Source organism: Osmerus eperlanus, chromosome 12, assembly GCF_963692335.1.
Source record: "Osmerus eperlanus chromosome 12, fOsmEpe2.1, whole genome shotgun sequence".
In the NCBI taxonomy this organism is placed as follows: Eukaryota; Metazoa; Chordata; class Actinopteri; order Osmeriformes; family Osmeridae; genus Osmerus; species Osmerus eperlanus.
In genome coordinates this window covers 8478711-8500137 of record NC_085029.1, presented here as the reverse complement: position 1 = coordinate 8500137, position 21427 = coordinate 8478711, and the positions used below count along the sequence as shown (strand labels likewise).

Sequence of the window (21427 nt, the reverse complement as noted above, 5' to 3'; positions counted from 1 at the left end):
GACGGTAATCTAAATTGAGTTAAATCTATAAAAAGAAGGTATTAGACCCAAGGATCAGCCGACTCCATGGTGTAGCCTGGCTGCAGAGAGAAACTAATAGGGGAATTAATCTTGCTGCTGTGCCTCACTTCACTCTGTCTCTTTCTGCCTTTCTAATCTATCATTTCCTCTCCTTGCAAACACACACTGTGCTCCTCAACACGCATCATTCCGGGGGGATTGAAGAGCAAAACACAAAAGCATCAAAATGCCACCATTTTAGGTGTCAGCTCTGGTCATTGTGAAAGTCTGCAAGCACAGCTCGTCGTGGCTAGGCAACGAGAGGAGGGGCTACGCGGGGCTTTTTGTTCAAGGAAACCACATTTGTCCTGAGTAGTTGCCAATACTTGGTCTCATGATCATTACAGTGATTAGTGTAATGGTTTGGGGCCGATCCAAGTTGTCTAACCCATACAGGGTTCTATATTCAAGGCACATACTTTCAAACTATTCCACTGCTCCTCTTTGTGACATTCACTCAAACTGCTGTCACGGAACTCGTAGAACAAGGCCCTTTCAAAAGTAGTATGAATTGGACTAGACAGAAGATTTTTTTTGTATGCAGAAGACACATTCAGATAACCCTGGACCTCACACACAGAACCGTGTACAAACCATCAACACTTCTGGTGACTCGTGATATTGAAACTGCTTCATTTTGTCTGAATCAAAGGGTTCTACAAATGTGTGCAGTTTGACCATACAAATATAATCATGGCACTGTTGGGAAGACAAGCTTTGAAGTAACGAGAGGTTACAATTTATCTTCACGTGAAGTACTATGTAAATAATATATTGATAGCAGAAATAGCAATTGCATTATTCAGTAGCACCATTCCAAGTACATGTTATGACAAGCAAGGGCATACAAATTAATGATACCAATGGACCATATTGGGGAAGGCATGCACACCAAGAGACTGTTAATATTGATCTAGTTTTGGTATCACAACCTCAATGCTGGCCTTCTGCCACATCAACCTGGAGAACAAAATATGCCAATGTCCTACTTTTGAAAAGTATTGATTTGGAGTACTTTCAAGGGCTCAACATCAGGCAAGCTCTCCGCCAAGCTTTGTCCATCGGTTACAAAGTCGGAAATATGATTTCAGACTGAAATATGATCTCTTCATTGTCAGTCAGCATGGCTGGTTTTGTTGTATGGTGCTGTGATGTGCATGCAAAGGGGTGTGTTGTTAGAAAGAATGTGTCACACCACATCAATTAAGGCCCCTGTCGCTGTCAAGTGTGTGGGCGCTCAAGAGTGCTCATGTCCTGGTTGGCAGTGAGTTCTGTTGCCATGGGGAGGAAAGGATTCTGGGAGATGGATGCGAGATGGGGTTCAGGGCTGGGGTAGCAGGAAAATGCCTTGCACCTATTCAGGCTGTCACATCGGCAGACATGAACTTTACCTGTCGAAGTAGGTGTTAAAATGACATTTTCCTGCTTGAAGTTAAAAGTGGGTTTTAATCCTGTCATTAAAGTGTCACAAAGGACTGAAGGGTACAAGTATCTAAATATGGGCCTGTGAGGACCAAATCGAATGCTAATTTTTATAGTACCTACTTTCACATTTTCACGTCATGAAGTACTTGACATTGCCTACAGATCCACATTGATATCCCCACAAAAACTGTTCCCAAATACAGGACCCCTGCAGACACCTGTGTAAATATTAAATTGTGTTGAGCAAATATCTTTTAAATGTGTTTTTAAAGATGATGAAAATCTTATGTAAAAGCATCTGTAAAGTATTCCTCGAAGCCATGTCAGTAGGTTGAGAGTTACTGTGGGAATCTCAATAAGTTGCCAGATCATCAGATTACATTTCCATCCATAGTACATCACAGTAAGAAAGAGGTGTTCGTCCCATTATGCAGACAAGCCAGCCCCATGGCTGGCAGTAAATGGACAAGCTTAAGTAAGAAGTGATCTTGTTCCAAGTTGTCAGCCTTAGACCCTGGAATTCATCTTAATCTTCCGTTGAGGAAGAGTTCATCAGCTAATTATCACTGACAAAGAACAGCCCCAAGGTGCATGGTGTTCCAGAAAGTAATGATCCAATAGCATAACATTCCCACATAGATATGGAGTGGAGCTCACTGATTCATTTAATAGACCTTCAAACACTAGATGCTGGATTCCAAAAAAGTCTGACCAATCTGGTTACTGAATTCTTTTTGTTGCATATTATGAATAATATAAATAAGAGGCAGGTGGTCCAGGCACTGGCAGGTAGGTCTGGGTCATGCTCCGGAGGACAGCCAGAGAGGAGAGGAGGGGAGGGGAGGGGAGGGCAGGGGAGGGGAGGGGAATGGAGGGGAGGGCAGGGGAGGGGAATGGAGGGGAGGGCAGGGGAGGGGAGGGGAATGGAGGGGAGGGCAGGGGAGGGGAGGGGAATGGAGGGGAGGGGAGGGCAGGGGAGGGGAGGGGAATGGAGGGGAGGGCAGGGGAGGGGAGGGCAGGGGAGGGGAGGGGAATGGAGGGGAGGGCAGGGGAGGGGAGGGGAATGGAGGGCAGGGGAGGGCAGGGGAGGGCAGGGGAGGGGAGGGCAGGGGAGGGGAGGGGAGGGGAGGGGAGGGCAGGGGAGGGGAGGGCAGGGGAGGGGAGGGGAATGGAGGGGAGGGGAGGGCAGGGGAATGGAGGGGAGGGGAGGGGAATGGAGGGGAGGGCAGGGGAGGGGAGGGGAATGGAGGGGAGGGCAGGGGAATGGAGGGGAGGGGAGGGGAGGGGAGGGCAGGGGAGGGCAGGGGAGGGGAGGGCAGGGGAGGGGAGGGGAATGGAGGGGAGGGCAGGGCAGGGGAGGGGAGGGGAATGGAGGGGAGGGCAGGGGAGGGGAGGGGAATGGAGGGCAGGGGAGGGCAGGGGAGGGCAGGGGAGGGGAGGGGAGGGGAATGGAGGGGAGGGCAGGGGAGGGGAGGGGAATGGAGGGGAGGGCAGGGGAATGGAGGGGAGGGGAGGGGAGGGGAGGGGAGGGCAGGGCAGGGCAGGGCAGGGCAGGGCAGGGGAGGGGAGGGCAGGGGAGGGGAGGGGAGGGGAATGGAGGGGAGGGGAGGGGAATGGAGGGGAGGGGAGGGCAGGGGAATGGAGGGGAGGGCAGGGGAGGGGAGGGGAGAGGCTGCTCTTTAAACCACACACTGCTAGTCCAAAACAGTGCAAAGTGGACAAAGGAAACACACAGACAACAAACTGTGCAGTATGAGCAACCTGCATGCGCAGGGTGTTTCACTATGCAGACGGAGAGATTACAGCCGCAAATCAAAGTCTGGAAAGACTCCAGCGGTTTTTCCTGATGAATTGTTCGAGTTAAACCAACTCTTGTTCCCGCTCCCCACCAACCCGCAGGCTACTAAGTATCCACTGTGGATGGAGAGTCAGGATTGAGATTCTGCACGAGGGACCACACCAACTCTCCTTAATCGCCTTCATCTGTGGATGTTGATTACTTTAAGTTTGCCTCTGATAAGACCAGCGGATGAAAATCAATACTCCACAAATCAATGTGATCAATGATCAAAGAGATTAGGGAGGTTAGGAGAGCATGTGTGGTACTCCGCCCCAGTCACAACATTATGCACAGGCACGTGTAGGAAGCAACAAGGCCACACAGAGATTTTCCAAGTCCTAAAACTGTCAAATAAAAACAGAACCGGGAAGCTGTCCTAAAGCTGCTTTCACCGAGGCATTTTTCATCCCCTATAACCACTTGAGACTACCCTGACCAGAACAGCGGGACTATTTTACAATGCAGACATTTCTTTTATGACTAAATTAATCCGAGTCTGATGATGATGGCTCCATGAACTCGATCACTTATTCTCATTCGCTGTCCAGTCTGTGGCAAAATCATGATTAATGACAGTTCTCTGCTGCATTACGCACCAGCCCTCAGCCAGAACTCTCCCTGCTTTCTCACTTACTGGACTGCGAGGGGGGGGGGGAAATGATGTATATCATACCTTGTCAGTGTTCCCGCAAGAGACTATGTTACAAATCTATTGTTAAAAAGGAGTATCAAGCAGGTATAACTTCAACCCACTGCTTATTCATAGGATAGTGCTGACACAATATGCATTGGATCATCTTTAGCTTCAAAGGCAAATCAATCCCAATCCCCAAAACTAAATAGAACATTTTATGTGAAATGGTTTTTGGGGCATAAAGGCATCAGGTATGTGGAATGTCTGTTTCTGGTAGTTGCCATGTAAATGAAGGCCATGAAGGTACTGTGAGATCTGGCTTGAGGCAGGTCTACTTAGTATCTTCTTCAGACTCATTGGCACATTGTTTGTTTAGGGCTAAAGCAGTTTGTAAATGCAAATGGTTGCAGCCTCATCTTGAAATCAGGAGTCAGATGGCTGAGCGGTGAGGGAATCGGGCTAGTAATCTGAAGGTTGCCAGTTCGATTCCCGGTCATGCCAACTGACGTTGTGTCCTTGGGCAAGGCACTTCACCCTACTTGCCTCGGGGGAATGTCCCTGTACTTACTGTAACTCGCGCTGGATAAGAGCGTCTGCTAAATGACTAAATGTAAATGTAAGTCCAGTCAACAGTGAGGGGAAAAAAACATATTCTGAGATATGGAATGATTTCTGAGGTGGGTTGAGTAAGGGAGAGTCCTGTAGTCAGGAAACTTGAATATGTTTGACGGAAGGCATTGGTATATATATGTATCTGCTCTGATGCATTGGCTGTGTTTAAAGTACACAAAGCCACAACTTGATGTGGTCCAATCCAATGTAATCATCCTTTTCAAGGTAATGGAGAAAGAATGTTCTGGGTCTTCAATGATCATGGTCAGACAAGATGGTTCTCTGTTGACCTAGTTAACTAGTTGGTAAATGTTAGCAATTTGCCTAATTGACCAAATGTATTAAAAACGACATACCCAAATAGTTCTTCTGAAGAAATGTGGTTTACCATGCCATACCTTGATGAACAGCGTCACCCATTGTTCATGGTAGGAATGAAACTGCTGTGGCTAACCATACATGATGAACTAGTGCCCTCTGCTGCTAGTTGAGCGCATCAGCATGGTGAGTGAAGGTACGCAAACAATTAAGTCATTCTTCTTCCTCTGGAGCTCCAGCCAATCCAGATTTTGACTGCAAGACAGTATGCCATTGAGTGTTTTCTTCCCAACAGTTACAAGAGATGTGTCATGCTGATATAACAGATTGTTTTAGTTCCATGACGAGCAACACATAAGCTTTCGTCTGCAATCAACTGTGCTCTGACAAGGATTCAAACTATAGAACAACAGAAAGGAAAGGATGGTGATTCGTCCATACCTGAGCTGGTTTTATGATCGCTGTTCTGCAAATTAGCAGAGGACTTGAGACTACTGCGCGTCAAAGTGAATGCCGCTTCACGGCGTGGTCCTGGAAATTTTAAATATAGTTATTTTTGACAAACAAGCGAGAAAAGCTCTGGGGGGCTGAACTGTATACGTGGTCAAACAAGCAGATAGTAGCTAGGATGTTCATTAAATTAGACCAGCCAGTGATTCCATCTTTATTAGTTAAATGCAGGGCCGAAGAGCAGGTCCCCATGGAGACAAACGGAGGTGTCACTCAAACTCCAGTCGTTAAAAAGAATCAATCCACACAGAGCTAGAGATGTAAATTATTGACAAAAGGTGGTCATCACATTTGAACTGAATACTAACACACGGTTGACATAGTAGCATGTATTAATACATTTAGATTCCTGCAGTAAGGGACTCTCTGGGGAACTTTACATTATTTATGAGGATACATTGTGAATTTGCTAAATAATCTTTGCAAAATATAAAGTAGGACTAGATATTATTTTGCGCATACGCACAGCATATATCAACATGTTCAACAAAATGCTTGAGTAATGCAGTCGCAAAACAATCACCATGGATTGTTAGTAAACAAACAAAAATATACATAACAAAATAAAATAAAAGGTATATTAGACTGTGCATATGCCACAATTCAAATATTTTAATCTTACTGTTGGGAAATGTTGAATGTTATTGGAGTCGAGGTTATATCAGTGAGCTGTTTTCCTTTTCTAGATGTGTAAAACATTCTCTTTGACTGCACTACTAATACTATTTTAACCTTTGAATCATGTCATGACCACAGTTTTATTACGGAGTTCGACAAAGATAATTGCTATCACAAGTACACAAAGGTGCCATATAAGTACTCAAGCATGATATCCAGCTCAATTCAGGTACTGGTGTTCAATATGATAAAACTTGTGTTATGATTCTGCATTAGCCCACAACAAATGCTTTTCACTAAAGATACTGAAAAATAGGCTACAGGTACAATTTGATCCAGACACTCTGAATTGAGTACTATAATTGGAATTCAAAGAACACAACAAATGGAAAATGTTTGGCTAATTGTAATTTCTCTGGCTGACTTAATTTCAGAGAGCATGACCTAACTCAGGTTGAGGAGTCAGGTGGCTGAGCGGTTAGGGAATCGGGCTAGTAATCTGAAGGTTGCCAGTTCGATTCCCGGCCGTGCAAAATGACGTTGTGTCCTTGAGCAAGGCACTTCACCCTACTTGCCTCGGGGCAATGTCCCTGTACTTACTGTAAGTCGCTCTGGATAAGAGCGTCTGCTAAATGACTAAATGTAAATGATGCTGTCAGGCTTCTGATTCTTACACATTTAACACTTTTTAGTGTAGTGTAATGTGCCCTGTCCAGTAGATTATCTTTGATCTGATATTACTTGATTTAATGCATTTTTTTATTAAAGCATCGTCAATTGCCCACATAAATAATTTTCTGTGGTTAAAACCAATTGTCAAAAATCTGTCCGAAATTAATTTTGTCCTCTACGAGACGCCGTGCTTTGAATATAAGGTTTGCCTTAGCGGAAGTTCCGCCCCTTTCATCCCCTCTCTTGCAGACTGTGTGAGTTGCACATTTCCTTTATAAACAACATGACAATTTCTAATCATAATCCATCCACTTTAAAGTTATTCGTGACACTGCCCGAATCGTACAAACATGATCTAGTTAAGACTTATCAATAGGTTTTGACGGGTATTTGTATTCTATCGCATTTTGTTTGACTGTTCTCTTCCATAATCTGTCCATCTTTTTCCGCCATTCCTAGCCTTCAGTCCGCAGACAAGGCAAGATGGTAAGTCCTTATTTCGCAACGTTCGCTATAAACAGCAAGTTAAAACTTGATTTTGACTCAAATATATCTAACAATTGTTACGATCTATCATGCGATCTCTTACTACTCTTACCACATAAAACTAGTCGTAATGCTAACACCGGCCTTGCAAGGTAGCGGCTAGGCTCAAAGTGTAGTGGCATGAACACAAGCCCAGATGCATACCGGCAGGGCGCATGTTTTGCAAAGGACAAACTGTCTTTTTAAAAAACAAAATGAAGTCCTATTTTGTCAGTGTTTTTAAATAATGTAGCTGCTTTTAATTGCGCTGGACAGCTGGTCACGTAGCTAGTCGCCTAGTCACGAATGCATGCTACTAAGCTAGTTTGGTACCTTTCTTGTCAGGCTAGTTGCAAGTTATGCATACATCTCAAGCTGTTCTGTGCTAGTGATGGACTTTAAAAGCTTGCTAGATCAAGAATGGACTAAGTGCTGAGTTTCGACTCCAGAATCTTCAGTTCCACCGGTCCATTAACAATTCCAACTAAACTGAGTCACTTATTGCATCCAAATCAACGGCAGTGGCTGAACGGTTTTCTTACTGGATATATTTCTTTACAGCCGCGAAAAATTGAAGAAATCAAAGATTTCCTGCTGACGGCCAGGAGGAAGGATGCCAAGTGTAAGTTTCATACTTGCGGATGTTCTAATGGGTGGTGCGGGCATGTCAATCAAATCCCAGAGTTGAACTCTCCCTTCACACACACACACCCAATGTCCGCTATCAAGTACTTTACACCACATTGTCTGTCCCTTGTAGCCGTCAAGATCAAGAAGAACAAGGACAATGTCAAATTCAAGGTGCGCTGCAGCAGGTACCTGTACACCCTGGTCATCACCGACAAGGAGAAGGCTGAGAAGCTCAAACAGTCCCTGCCACCAGGTTAGTGACAACCTGGAAACGGCCAACTCATCACGTGCTGTCTGATAGAAACCCCAGAAGACAATTGGGATTCTAATTTTGTTTTTTTAATTGTCCCCTTGGACCAATACAGTAAATCACATTGGCCTTTTGCCTTTGAACAGTATTTAGACCGTTCACCTGGACCAACGTTCATGTCAACATTAATGGGGCCTGCTGGTGAAGTAGTGAGCCTTTCTAATGCTTCTCTGTATCAGTAATCTGGCCTATCCCATCTGTAGAGTGGAAGCTTGACGTCAGGATGATTTCCTGACTAGTGGATCGCAACTAGCATGGCATTTTAACACAAGCCCTGATACTCTGGACATGGGGGATGTAAATAGCCTACACATTATTACTTCAATTCATTAAAGCCTGGAGCCTGAAGGTGCATGATGTCTGACCGTTTTAAGGGGCAGCCATTCATCCCTGTAATGAACCGGGTTTAAAAATGGAAACTCAAATTATCATACGTGGGATAGGTATAGACATGCTATTACACGTGGTGTCACCATATTTGCAAGTTGTCCAAACATCTCGGGCTGTTCCGTGCCAGCGATGAAATTTCAAACTTGCTAGATCAAGGATGGACCAAGTGCTTCGTTTTGAACACTTCCGAAATTGAAGTTCCACCGGTCCACGAACAAACTTAACCATGACTACATGGTCACGTGACAGCAGGAGTCAGCTCCACTGTGACAGCATGAGTCAGCTCCACTGTGACAGCATGAGTCAGCTCCACTGTGACAGCAGGAGTCAGCTCCACTGTGACAGCAGGAGTCAGCTCCACTGTGACAGCAGGAGTCAGCTCCACTGTGACAGCAGGAGTCAGCTCCACTGTGAAATGTTGGCTCTGAGGAGACCTGTTTCAGAGGGGCTGTGCAGTCATGACTTGCCTGCTGACGGGAGGATGTATGCGTTTTTGGTTTTTAATCCTGTCTCTTTTTTTGTCTTTAAGGTCTGGCTGTGAAGGAGCTGAAGTAAGCCCAACGCTGTGTACAGAAAATTGTAATAAAAATGGGAAAACTCGTTATCTTTTGTCATGCCTGTTATGTTGCCCCAGTGTGTGCAAAACAGTCAATGCTATTTAACACTGCACCATTTTTCCTACTGTTTTGTGACGACGTAGTTCATTATGTTGAGAATCTATGCTCCAGGTGTGATTTTCCCTGACTATCCAATAGTATTGTACACCTTGCTTAAAGGGGTTCAACTCTTTCAACCAGGCAAATGAATTATCAGATGTAAATGCAGATCCCATGTTGGTCATAACCCACATGCTCAGTTTTGCAGAACAATGAATGGCCTAGTTTTGGTACATGGAAGTTTGTGCATTAATGATGCTGAGCAGATTTAGAAGGAATGTTAATCATGCAGACACACACACAGGGAGTGGGAACACAAGGTTGTCAGCCAAGTCTCAGCATGTTGCCATCCTGTCCTTCTAAGGGCAGTCAGGAGCAGTGATCATGGTACCTGAGGGCAAAGTCCAAGTACTCACCCATGTCTTGGCCAGGCACATGGCAGGTGTGGAATCTGTTCTGTGTCTATATTGGGGTTATCAGAGGAAACCCATGTGAGCATGGGAAGAACATGCAATCTCCCACCTGAGCACCAAGGCCCTGGACAGGAATTAAACCCAGAACCTTAATGTGATGAGACTGCATGTCTTGTATGATGGAGCAGGGGAATCTCCATCATGGGTGACACTGGGTCTTGAGGAACAGGGTTGAAGGCTCATCTTCAGACCACACATTTGTCAGCCCTGAATGTCAACCATTAATCGTTGTCAAACTATTCAAACCTAATTGCTGATGCAGTGCATTATATTTTATCTGCTGAATCCTTGCTGCATCCTTTTTTAATTTTACCGAACCTTTTTATGCCAATGACATTTTAGTTTAGTTAATAATTGAAAATGGTTTCATACTTAAGACCTGTAATTGTAAACGTACTGAAAAGGCCTCAATATTATTTTCGCACTAGATGGCAGTGTTGGATCGTCACCACTCCTAAACTGTCTAATTCTATAGTTTTCTAACTTAAGGAAATGTCAATGCTTTTTTAATACTATACTATAATAAATTATAACAAATTATTGTAGCCTACGAGTATATTTTACTTTCTTAGGCTATTGACTGCCGTTGGATATCTTCCCGTCTTCCCGTACTGTATCATTGAAGTCCCGTGCCCCACAATGGGAGGGGCGTTCCCGTGAAGCTACCGTTGTGTGGATACACATTTTGCGTTTTCAGTGTGAGCAACTAGACCAAACAGAAGCGGTGGGTAGGTTGTAGGGCGAAGACAGATTGACGGGAAATGGGATCTGCTTGTTATTTATCCCAATTATGACATATTGGGATGCACAACATTGTAATTTGACAAACTCGCTACATCTTCAGACTCAGGTGCAAGCTTTTTTTTTTACACAATAGCATGCGTTTTTCAATGCTTTGTTTGGCATGAGACGGGACTAGGACTTCTACGGCGGACCGTGGCTGACCGCTCAGCATAAAGAAACGCACCTCAATATTGGATACGCGAAGTTTACAGTGATGTCTTCCGCACGCGTAGACTACATCGCACCTTGGTGGACTTACTGGCTACATAATTTCCCACACATCAACCTAAGATTCCAGCCTGTTGACAACAACTTTAACCCAGAAGATGAAAATTACCAGCAGGTGAGTGAGCCGACCGGGGTTACTGGAGGGGTAACTTTGGAACAGGGGTCTAATATAACACGGGTCACTGCTGTAGCCCATACAAGTCTCAGGTGTAGCCTACTATGATTGTATTGTTATGTAGGCTATAATGTACAAAAAACTACCAAATCGTGCCTCTTTTCTGTTTACGGTTATCAAAAGAATGTTGCGTGTTCAAATGCATTTATTCTAGTCAGTGAACATATTGTCGTTAAGTTTCGATAAAATTGGCTCCAGAGCCACACCCGCACCCTCCTTATTAATGAATAAAAAATTCCAATGAACTTGATTCCGGCCTTGATTTACATTAAGAAGTAAATTACTGTACATGTCAGTCACAAAGTATGTTATACACGTGTTGTAATCCTATCAAAACACAATACCCAAAGCAGCTCAGCATGCTGGGGTCTCCGGGGTTTGGCGTCATCAGCTGTGATTGTGATCAAAAGGGAGGGATTTAAGACAGGAAGTGGAGTGGGAAAACTGTCCAGTATTGCCCCTGTTGACCCCTGTGCTGCCAGGTAAGTCCTAAATACAGTCCAGAACTGCGCTGTGAGAGAGGGGAACTGACACCCAGTAGTGTACACAAGGGTAAACACACAGACCTACTGGCTTGTTAACCACCAACAAATGCAATTTCAGCAGATGTGTCCACTTCTTCAGTCACTACTACACAACTGGAGACACCCTCCCAGTCTGCTGGCTTCAATTAGCTGTTCTTTTTTTTTTCTTGAGATGGGAATGTGATGTGTTGCTGTTCCCAACTTCTCTCTCTCTCTCTCTCTCTCTCTCTCTCTCTCTCTCTCTCTCTCTCTCTCTCTCTCTCTCTCTCTCTCTCTCTCTCTCTCTCTCTCTCTCTCTCTCTCTGTCTCTGTCTCTGTCTCTGTCTCTGTCTCTCACACACACTCTCACTCACGTATATAAAGATAATGTGAGAAGAGGGAAGCAGGGGTGTACAGGGATCCTAGCTGTCTCTAGGGGAGGTGACATGATGTGTCGGTTTTCTCCAGCTTTGAAGCTGTTTGCAGGATGTCACTGACTGTTGTGTTCCTATACACTGTGCTGCCTTTGAACACTTTTGAATCTCGCTAATCAGTAGAACTGTTACATATTTAAGCGTTGCCGTGAGTTCTGTGCTCCAAACATATCTGATAACAGGGACATAAGGAGTTCTCAGTGCAGAGGACCCAAGTCGCACTGTGCGTGTGTCCTTTATCGGTCCAGAATCAACTGTTAACGCCCTGGTTTATTTGTTTCTGCCTTTTCTGTTTTGGGCTGTCGGAGAACCCTTCCCTCGAACCCTCCCCTCCCCCACACTCCCTCACCCCCTCCATCACCTGTCCTCGGTCTGTATCCACACTGGGAAACCACAGCCCTTTAGGCTACACCCCAGCAGGTGGTGAAGGGTGGATTCCTGCCATGGACGGGCTAATGGGTAGCGCGGTCGAGAGGGAGAGAGAGAGCGAGGGAGAGGGATGCGTAAAAAGAAGGGAGAGGGCGAGAGAGAAGGAGAGACAGTGCTGGTTTCTGTTGCTGTCCACTTCCATTAGATCTGACGGCAGCAGGAAGGAAAGAGGGAAGCGGACAGAGAGAGAGAGAGAGAGAGAGAGAGAGAGAGAGAGAGAGAGAGGGAGAGAGAGAGAGAGAGAGAGAGAGAGAGAGAGAGAGGGAGAGAGAGAGAGAGAGAGAGAGAGAGAGTCAACGCTGAGGAGAGGATGAGGACGTCGAAGGAGAGGACGAGGATGCTCCGTGGGAGACCTGCAGAATCTCACCGAGGCATCAGCACCCCCCTGGGTCACAACAACCTGCCTCACCTCTCACCCCCTCTCATTGCCACCTCCTCAACACTCTGCCATTTCTGAGCCCTGACACAACCAATCCACGCCTCCACCCCACCTCCTCCATCCCGCAAAGCTCTGTCTGCCCTGCTAGGTACACATCACACACCACTGTGTAACCAGGCCAGACGTCAGAGTAGCGACGGGTCTGTGGGTGTCCACGGTCATTCAGCAGAGGTGCTCGTCCTCCTTATGTATACCCCGGGTTAGCATCCAGCCATTCTGGCTCCTAAACTCAGTCTAATCAACCCTAATGTGCTGAATGTTACAGATTTAAGCATCCTGGACTTAACTCGGTTACTATGGCACAGCTCCACCGTCTCCTCCATCACAGGTCTAAATATACCCTGTAATCATAAACACTGTTTAGCTCAGTTGTGAAGTGACAGTGAGCCGGCTTTCCAGACCCAATCTGTTGCAGCTACATTGTCCCTTTTGGCAATACCACAGAGCAGTGGTCTTCAACCCTGGTCCTTAAGGCCAACCGTCCTGTGTGTTTTATTTCTTTCTAAAACACACAGGACAAATGTCACGCCTTGAGTCTCACACCTGATTCAAATGAATGGTCGTTATTAACCCTTGTGTTATCTTCGGGTCATTCTGACCCATCAGTCATTGTGACCCACCGTCGTATTGCGACAGATTTACCGCATACAAAGACAAAGTGAAGCATTTTCTTTTAACAGCTAGGCTGTCTCAGACCCCCCACATTGCAAAGGTTAAAAGAAAATTATTTTAATTTGTTTTTGTATTGGGTAAAATTGGGTAAACACAACGATGGTTCGTTATGAACATTTGGGTCACGCCAGAGCTGATGTGTTAAGCTCTGGCGTAGCCTGGGAACGACCTTTCGTTTGAATGAGGTGCGTCGGTGCAGAGAAACATCTAAATCCTTTCAGGACAGTGGGCCCTGAGGAACGGGGTTAAAGACCGCTGCACTAGAACACAACAGTGACGCCGACTTCAGTAGGGTGATTCAGAGCACTCTGTGCAGCCTGAAGACGTTAAGGCCCGTCAGTAAATGTAATGTGTCAGAGAAGTTCTTTGTCTGGAATAATTGCTCGATAAATAATTGTTTTGAATAATTCCAATTAGGGGAAAACGTTCAGCTCTCTGCTGTTACTATAAGAATGCTATATTATCCTATCGTCTCTTTTCTTTCTTTCTCTCAGCCAAATTGCTTCCATCGATCTCTGGGCAGTGAGGCAGTTTGGAGGCTATTGAGTGGGTTCCCATGCCTGGCTTAGACGGCGTAGCAGAGGTCCATTGTAATTGGCCTATTTTAGCCTAGCCAGGGTTTGGGAATTCCTCCTCTGGTCTCGGCCCATAGAATGGAATGGAATGCTGGGGTCGTGATCTTAGTGTGGCTCTGTCCCTCCAACTTCATCTGTGTGTGTGTGTATGTGTGCTCGCTATAGCATGGGGTTGGCTGCAGTCCCAAACATGCCTAGCCTATTGGCCTCTTGTTCTCACTATTGGACTTTGCTGTGGGCGTCATTAAATGGAATGCCAGTCACTTCGGTCGCCTGACCGGAGAATTGAGATTAATGAATTGCAGAATCGACAGAAGAGTGGTCTGCTGTCATATGTGAGGAGACTGGTTTTCAGACATTGCTGTCTGAAAAGCTGTATCCTATGCCTCCAGTCATATCATTAGATTACAGTGTACTAGCCTCGTCATACTCGTGTGTTAGTCACTTTTGCCCCAGCAAGCTGTAAATGTGTTCTGCTCTCTGTCTCTCTCTCTCTCTCTCCGTCTCTTTCTGTCTCTGCCTGTCTCTCTCTCTCTCTGTCTGTTTTTCTCTCTGTGTCTAGGCATGGGCTATACTGGGATGCAAGGGGAAGGAGGGCAAAACCAAAAAAAAAAAAAACACCTAGAAGGCTCTTTTTAAAAATAGGCCAGGGCCCTAATTTCTCTTCATATCACATTTGTGTGTTTTAGCAAAAGGGTCAACTGTAGAGCACGCTGCCAAAACAGAACAGGTCAAAAGGTTTCGGTCCATATGATTCATCCACATCCTGTTATGTGACCCATCGCTGTTTATGAGAGTTGGTGTGTTTGTATTATGGATTCTACTGGGTTCAAAACCCTCACCACAGAGGTAAACAGAAACCCAATAACCGCCTTGTTTGGCCAAGGCTGTTTTCCTGCACAGTTCTCGCAATAAACATGCAGTAAATTTAAATTTAAATTAAACAACTATTTGTTTCTTATGGTTATGTTTATCTGGATATTTAGTTCGAAGTAGTGTTGCCAGTGTCAGTTGCAGCATGGGTCTGTCTCTGTCCTGAAGCCTCCCCAGTCCTCCTGTGTCATGCTGGGTTGAGATAAACGGCGCTCGACCAGAGGACAGCTGTGGAAGCAGAGGTGTGAAAGATGGCCCCCACTGAGACCAAACCCGAGACTTCCTTCCTGTCAGGTGGTGCCTCTGATGTCACATCCTGTCAGAGTGTCAGAACATCTCCGACGCCCCTGGTTGTCTCAAGAATAGTCATCATTACCAGAACGTACACACTAGGAGTTTAGGGGACTTTTGTCAGTGATTCACTGGATAAATCACAGGTTCAGAGTGTCCACTAACACACCTGTGTGGTTGCGGGTGACTAGGTTTCCTGTGGCCCACCCTGGGTTCAGAGAGACTGCAACCGATGGAAAGCCGAATCAATAGCAGCGGACAAAAGATGTCTGCCACTGTCGTCTAGTCACTCGTCCCAGTTGGACCACGCAGACACGCTTCCATAGAAAGCCCTGGAAGAGCACTCTCCTGTACTATTAGCGTGACATGGAGTGATATGGGACGAATAAACACAGCATTCAGTTAACCCCCCCCCCCACACACACACACACACACACACGTATAATCTTTACGCTTCGGTGGCTATGCCTACAGAGGCTCCTTGGGAACAATGTTCCGCCTCAGTGCCCCCAAACAATCTCTTCCAGACCTCCGTCTATCCTCTTGTCTTTCTCTCTTTCTCCCACCCCCACCTTCACTGTTTGTCAGCTCATCTTTCTACATGTCTCTCTTTCTCTCCCTTGCTCATGCCTTTAAAAAAAAACAATAAAAAAAACAGGAAGTGTGATGTGCAGGAGGATGCCTGGACACGAGAGTTATGAGGAGGAGTCATGTGGGGATTTCCTGTCACCAATGAGGAAATAATCTAGAATATTCAAGTCATCTCGTCTGCTTTCTTCTTCACTACGAACAAACCTGACATTAAGCCAAACATGTAAATCCAGAATATACAGTATTTAAGAAGGATTGTTCATAGCTGTTACTGAAGAGGTGTTAAGTCAAGCTTGGCTTGATGAGCTGTTTGCTGAGTTTGTTTTTTAGAGACCAAATTCAGAAGTGTGACTACGACACTGACTCTTCTGAAGTGTGGTGTCTTTCATCCCCGGCTGGAACAAGGGGCCCTACTTCCTGGTCTTAGTCAGACTCAACCATAGATCCCTCCAGCATGGGTTATGTGTTTGTTGTGGTTATTATCTCAATCGTTTGACTAAATACAGATTCTGAGACAGAAAAAATCCCAGTTTCATTGTTTGTTTGGTGGGGATCCATGTTTTTGTCTTCCCAGCGTGTTGTTGTCAGCAGCTGCTCCTGGTACTGTTCTGGAAAAGTATCAAAACCTCTTTCTATGTCTGGAAGAGCTTTAACTCTGAAATGGCTCCTGTGGTTGTGATAACAGCTGTAACACGTGTGAAAGCATGGCTTACTGTTAACCCTGCACCTTCACTGGATTGGTATTTATTGCTTCTCCCACGAATAAGCAGATAAATCTCATTATCTAGTTCCGTGGACTCTCTCTCTCTCTCTCAATAACCTCATTCTCGTAACAAGGATTCACCCTAGTCTACTTGGCTCCAGAGCTGGTTGTCTTTTCCATGTAGTCGTCATCTTATGCCTGCAGATCAGAAGACGCGCACGCACACTGCTGTGAGGGGCCCAGGCCTAACAGAAGGTCATTAACCCCAATCTGTCTCCATGCTGCTTGTAGTCAGAGATTAGCATCACCTGATTGGCCCCTCTCTCTCTCTCTCTCTTTCGGAGGCCCCCTGCGTAGGCCGGCTCTGTGCTGATGTGAGGTGGAGGAGGCAGTTCCCACTACTCCAGGAACACGGAATCCTTGGTGAAGGAATATTGGTGGTTTGGCAGTTACCTTTGACTCGGTTATGTTGATGCGTGACGTGGAGGTTGGAGCGCTTTTATCAACAGAGCAGCAAAGGGCTACCAACTGATTTGGTGTGCGCTGATTGTCTCATTCAAACGCTGGCATTGCCTTTAGTATTGATGGTGTGTGTGTGTTTGATAAAGGACAAGGTTATTTTGATGTCTACACAACCAGGCTTGTGATTTAAATTGGTTTTGAAATGTTTCACCTCACCTTCGCACAGACTCGTTATTGCTGTGCGCCCCCGAAAGGTCTCCCAAAGCGGAACACACAAAACGAGCGTGCCTGCTATCAGCCACGCTTTCCACTCTTGGCGCATGGTCAGTGATCGGCACATAATTTTCATGGGGTCGTTTCCAATGTATCGAGGCTTTGGCATCCCGGGGCCCGAGTGCGTTTGTTTACCAAGTCACCAGCAGGAAGTGGAAGGACAAGTGTATTCATGCGGCCCAGTGGCCCTCGGGCACTACGACCATCTAGGCCTGTTTCAGCGTGGTGTGGAACACAAGTGGGGGATGGGACCCTTTGTTGTGTGTGTGTGTGGGGTGGGGGCGGCGTGTGACTCACCCTCATGACCCCCTCCCCGCCCCCTCGGGGGTGCAGGGTTAGGGTTTAGGTTCCGAGAGAGGGTTCAGGAAATGGGTAAATGATACACTTGAAGCAAGGGAGACTAGCTTGACCGGGGCGATGAGAGGTCAAACGGAATTTTGTGAAGGTGGTCCGGGTTTCCGATAGTACTGTAAACTCTTTCACACAACAGACGCGACATGCTGTCTCTTTCTCCAAGTCACTCACTCATTCTTTCTCACACACACACACACAGACAGACACACACACACACACCCTGATACGGCCTGCTTGTTGGAGGTAAGTGTAAAGGAACGCCGGCCAGGCGAGCGTGAGAGGAGGCCTTAAACGCCAGCGGAGAGAATCCCCCTCCTCCTTCCTCCTCCGGCCTCATCCATTACCCATGGGGCCGCTCTTCGGGGACTTAATAGTGTCCCAGCTGTGAGCGTGGGCCGGCCCAGCCGAGTGCACTCAGCTGGAAACAACGCCCCAGGGCATCCCCGGCCATCAGAGTGGAACAGGCCAAGACTGAAAGGAAGACATGGAGGTGGACCGCTCCATTGGTATTTAAGAATGGGGGGAGTTGCTTCTTGGTGATGTAATTTCGACTTTTAAAGCTGTCTTTACTCGCCTTTGGGGGTTAGATATTCATGCTGTTGCTGTAATGATCTCAGGACAGTTCTGTAGTGTCCGTTTTAAACAGACACCAAAGCAGTCCACCAGCAGGATTTTTATTGTTTGCTTTTCAGCCAGGTTGTGCATCAGCCACCCTGAACCACTGATGTCTAACCTCAGTCACAGAGCTCTTGGACTGGTCCAGCAGCAAGCACCCTGGAGACCAGCTGCACAGCACCTGCCCCATCCTAACACCACCTGCTCCAGCCCACTACCACCACCACCACCTGCCCTAGCCCACTACCACCACCTGCCCCATCCTAACACCACCTGCTCTAGCCCTACACCACCACCTGCTCCAGCCCACTACCACCACCTGCTCCAGCCCAACACCACCACCTGACCCAGCCCAACACCACCACCAACCCCAGCCCACCACTGCCTGAGACACGGGGGACTTGACTCCAGAAGTGCTTAGTCCACATTTAGCCGGCAAGCTAGCTCCACTCCATGCTTACGCTTGCATGATTTATAGCTGCTCAGCTAATGTACATGGACTTCTTTTGCGTTACGTTGCATTAGTGATGGCACTGAACATATAACTTTAGTGCCCGCACAGTTTTTGTAACGAGAACATGAGCTAGCAACGTCAAATTCGACCGTGTTGTTTAGGTCATAAATTTGTATAACATAAAAATATGGCGGAGGCTTGACTTCCTGGTTGTCTGAGCTGAAGGCTGATTGTCTATGTCACTGTCACATGTGTTTTCACCTTCCAGTGTGCGTTTGCCATTAGCTATAAGGGCTACTCAGGGAGCGAGGGATTTGGGAATGACTCCCACAGGGCCTTCCGGAAGGCTCCGTCTTCAGGCTATATGCTCCCTTTGTCCCAAATCTCCCTTGAGGCCAGTGTGGTGTGTTTGTGTATGCGTGTGTGTAGCGGGGGATGTGTGTGTGGCTGTAGTAGAGGTGAGTGTGTGTATGTGTTTGTTCTCCTGCTGTTTGACTATGGATGAAGGTGTGTGACAGACGGCTGAAAGGCCTTCCTCAGTGAGGGCTAGCCAAGGCATTAGTCACGCTCCTCTGAAAAGTCTACTAACTCAGCTTAGAGAGTGCCGATAGTCGGGTCTCTGCTCTTCACCACTGCAGCCAAACACTCCTGTGTGGTGTCTTTGTAACCTTTCAAAAGGTTCGACCACACCGTCACTTTTTAGCACTATCTGTTGTTGTTATCAGCGTCAACAGAAGTGTAGCGCACGTCGAAGCAACCAAAACTCCTTTGGTGGAATGTCTGCTCTGCTCAGCAGAGATGTGAGCTTGTTCCTGGAGTTAAACACGGTACTCTGTCTACCCTGTTCTTGGGAAGAGAGAGAGAGTGAGAGTCGGCCAAGAACTGACTCCATGGCTTTGTCTTTCGACCATCACGCACATGATGGTAGCTCTGTTTACGTTCCCAACACACCCTTCTCTTGCATTCCCCTCATCAGTCACACAGTCACACCACACACACACACACACTCTCATACACGCACACTGACACACACACTTGGCCTTTCCTTCCCCTATCCTTTCCTCTCTAACTCGTCCCCACCCCTGTGTTTTTCACTACTCATCACTACGCATTCTCTCCATCTCTCGCTCTCGCTCTCGCTCTCTCTCTCTCTCTCTCTCTCTCTCGCCCGCTCTCGGGACTTCATTTCTGCTGAGCTGCGCCTTCCCATCCTCCTCTCATCCTCCTTCTCCTCCAATTTGGCATCCTGCTCACCCCATCCCCCTTCCCAACAAAGAAAGAAAGAGAGAGGTAGCCAGAGACGAGCAAAGCAGGACGGAGAGAGAGAGAGAGAGAGAGAGAGAGAGAGAGAGAGAGAGAGAGAGAGAGAGAGAGAGAGAGAGAGAGAGAGAGAGAGAGAGAGAGAGAGAGAGAGAGAGAGAGAGAGAGAGAGAGAGAGAGCGGCTGGGGACTGAAGGTAGGAGGGTGTCGACTGCTTAGCGAGGGGAAAGTGGGCCAGCGCCGTGAAGGCTGCCTTCAGCCGAAATGCGAAGCCGACTCCAGAAGATCCACACAGCTCAATGTACAGCGGCGGGAAGGGAAAGGTCATCCGCTGACGGAAAACCAGCTGTCTGCGACATCTCGACGATGTGTTAACGAGGTTTCGGCGACGGGTAGACCGTGTGCTCACAGAGGGCGGTGGAGCGCTCGAAATGAGCGATGAACGACGGCGTCCTAATGGCGCTGAGATGTTGAGTCGCGGTTGTTGAGGGTGTGGGCGCGCGCGCGTCCCCTGGCACAACGACTTCACTCTGAATACAGGTGCTACATAATTCATGGCCATTACTTTAGCACACACACTGGTACATGAGAGAGAGATGGTGGAGGGAAGGAGAGTGAGAGAAATATGAAAAGACAGAGAGAGAGACCGAGAGAGAGACAGACAGAGAGAGAGACAGAGGGAGAGACGAGTTGGAGTTGTTCTTCAAGCCCTGAGTGCTTTGAGAGCAGACACCGAACCAACTCTCGGTAATGTTAGTTTATTCATTTTATGGCTCCCAGCTCTGTCTCATGCATTTACTCTCCGTCCACCCCCACCCCCCCTCTATTCTTTGTCCTCCAACTCATTCCCTTCTACCTCTCTGTCCCCAGTGCTGGAGGAGTCACAAGACTGCAGCATGGTCATTCTGGCTGCCCTGTCACATGCTGTTGGGCTGGGATAATTCCCTCTTTCAGTCCGATGCAAACTTTGCCGGTTGCCATGGCAGGCGAAGGGGTGTGTTCAGAGCAGAGGACGAGCCCCCCCCCCCCCCACCCCCGGGTTGTCCTTCTGGGCAATGTATCCCACCCATCCCCCCACCTTCCTGGGCCTGTCCCATTCAGCTGCCCCCCCCCCCCCCCATCTTGGTTCACATGGTAACCTCAATTACACTGTAGAGCCCTCCTGCTCCCTCATGTCCCAGCTCCCCCCCCCCCCCCCCCCCTACAGCCCAGGACGACCAACCCTGCACCTCTGGCTGTCAGAGTCAAATCAAATCAAATGTATTTGTATAGCCCTTTTTACACGCAAGCATGTCACAGAGGGCTTCACATACGCCCATAGAACTGCCCCTCAACCAACCTAAACCTTCAAGGAAGACAAGGAAAAACTCCCAAAAAACTCTCAACAGGAGAAAAAAATGGAAGAAACCTTGGGAGGAGCAATTCAGAGAGGGATCCCCTCCTCCAGAGACGGTTAGTGAGAGAGAGGAGCAGAACACAGGCTAAACATAGTCATACAGTGTCGATGGGTTTTGAAACACCAAAATCCATTGTTCAACTTTATAGATGTAGGACAGGACCGGGAGACTCGCGACCAGGTCCAGCGTTGGCTGACCGACGACCAGGCAGGTGCTGACAACTCAAACCCCCCACACCACAAG

General features: G+C 47.2%; 2 protein-coding genes across 2 annotated transcripts in view; both read left to right on the top strand.

Moving 5' to 3' along the window:
- The first annotated feature begins 6873 nt into the window (after window positions 1-6873).
- Window positions 6874-9146, top strand: rpl38 (ribosomal protein L38). The gene is made up of 5 exons (XM_062475383.1): window positions 6874-6943; window positions 7149-7175; window positions 7776-7836; window positions 7975-8097; window positions 9074-9146. Exons 2-5 carry the CDS (start codon window positions 7173-7175, stop codon window positions 9097-9099), a joined length of 213 nt encoding a protein of 70 aa, XP_062331367.1. The 5' UTR covers window positions 6874-6943; window positions 7149-7172; the 3' UTR covers window positions 9100-9146.
- A 1190-nt stretch (window positions 9147-10336) lies between these two features.
- Window positions 10337-21427, top strand: part of ttyh2 (tweety family member 2) — a 39768-nt gene continuing 28677 nt past the window's right edge. Inside the window, 1 exon segment of the mRNA XM_062475197.1 lies at window positions 10337-10799. Within this exon segment, the coding sequence (XP_062331181.1) occupies window positions 10671-10799 (129 nt within the window). The 5' untranslated portion in view covers window positions 10337-10670.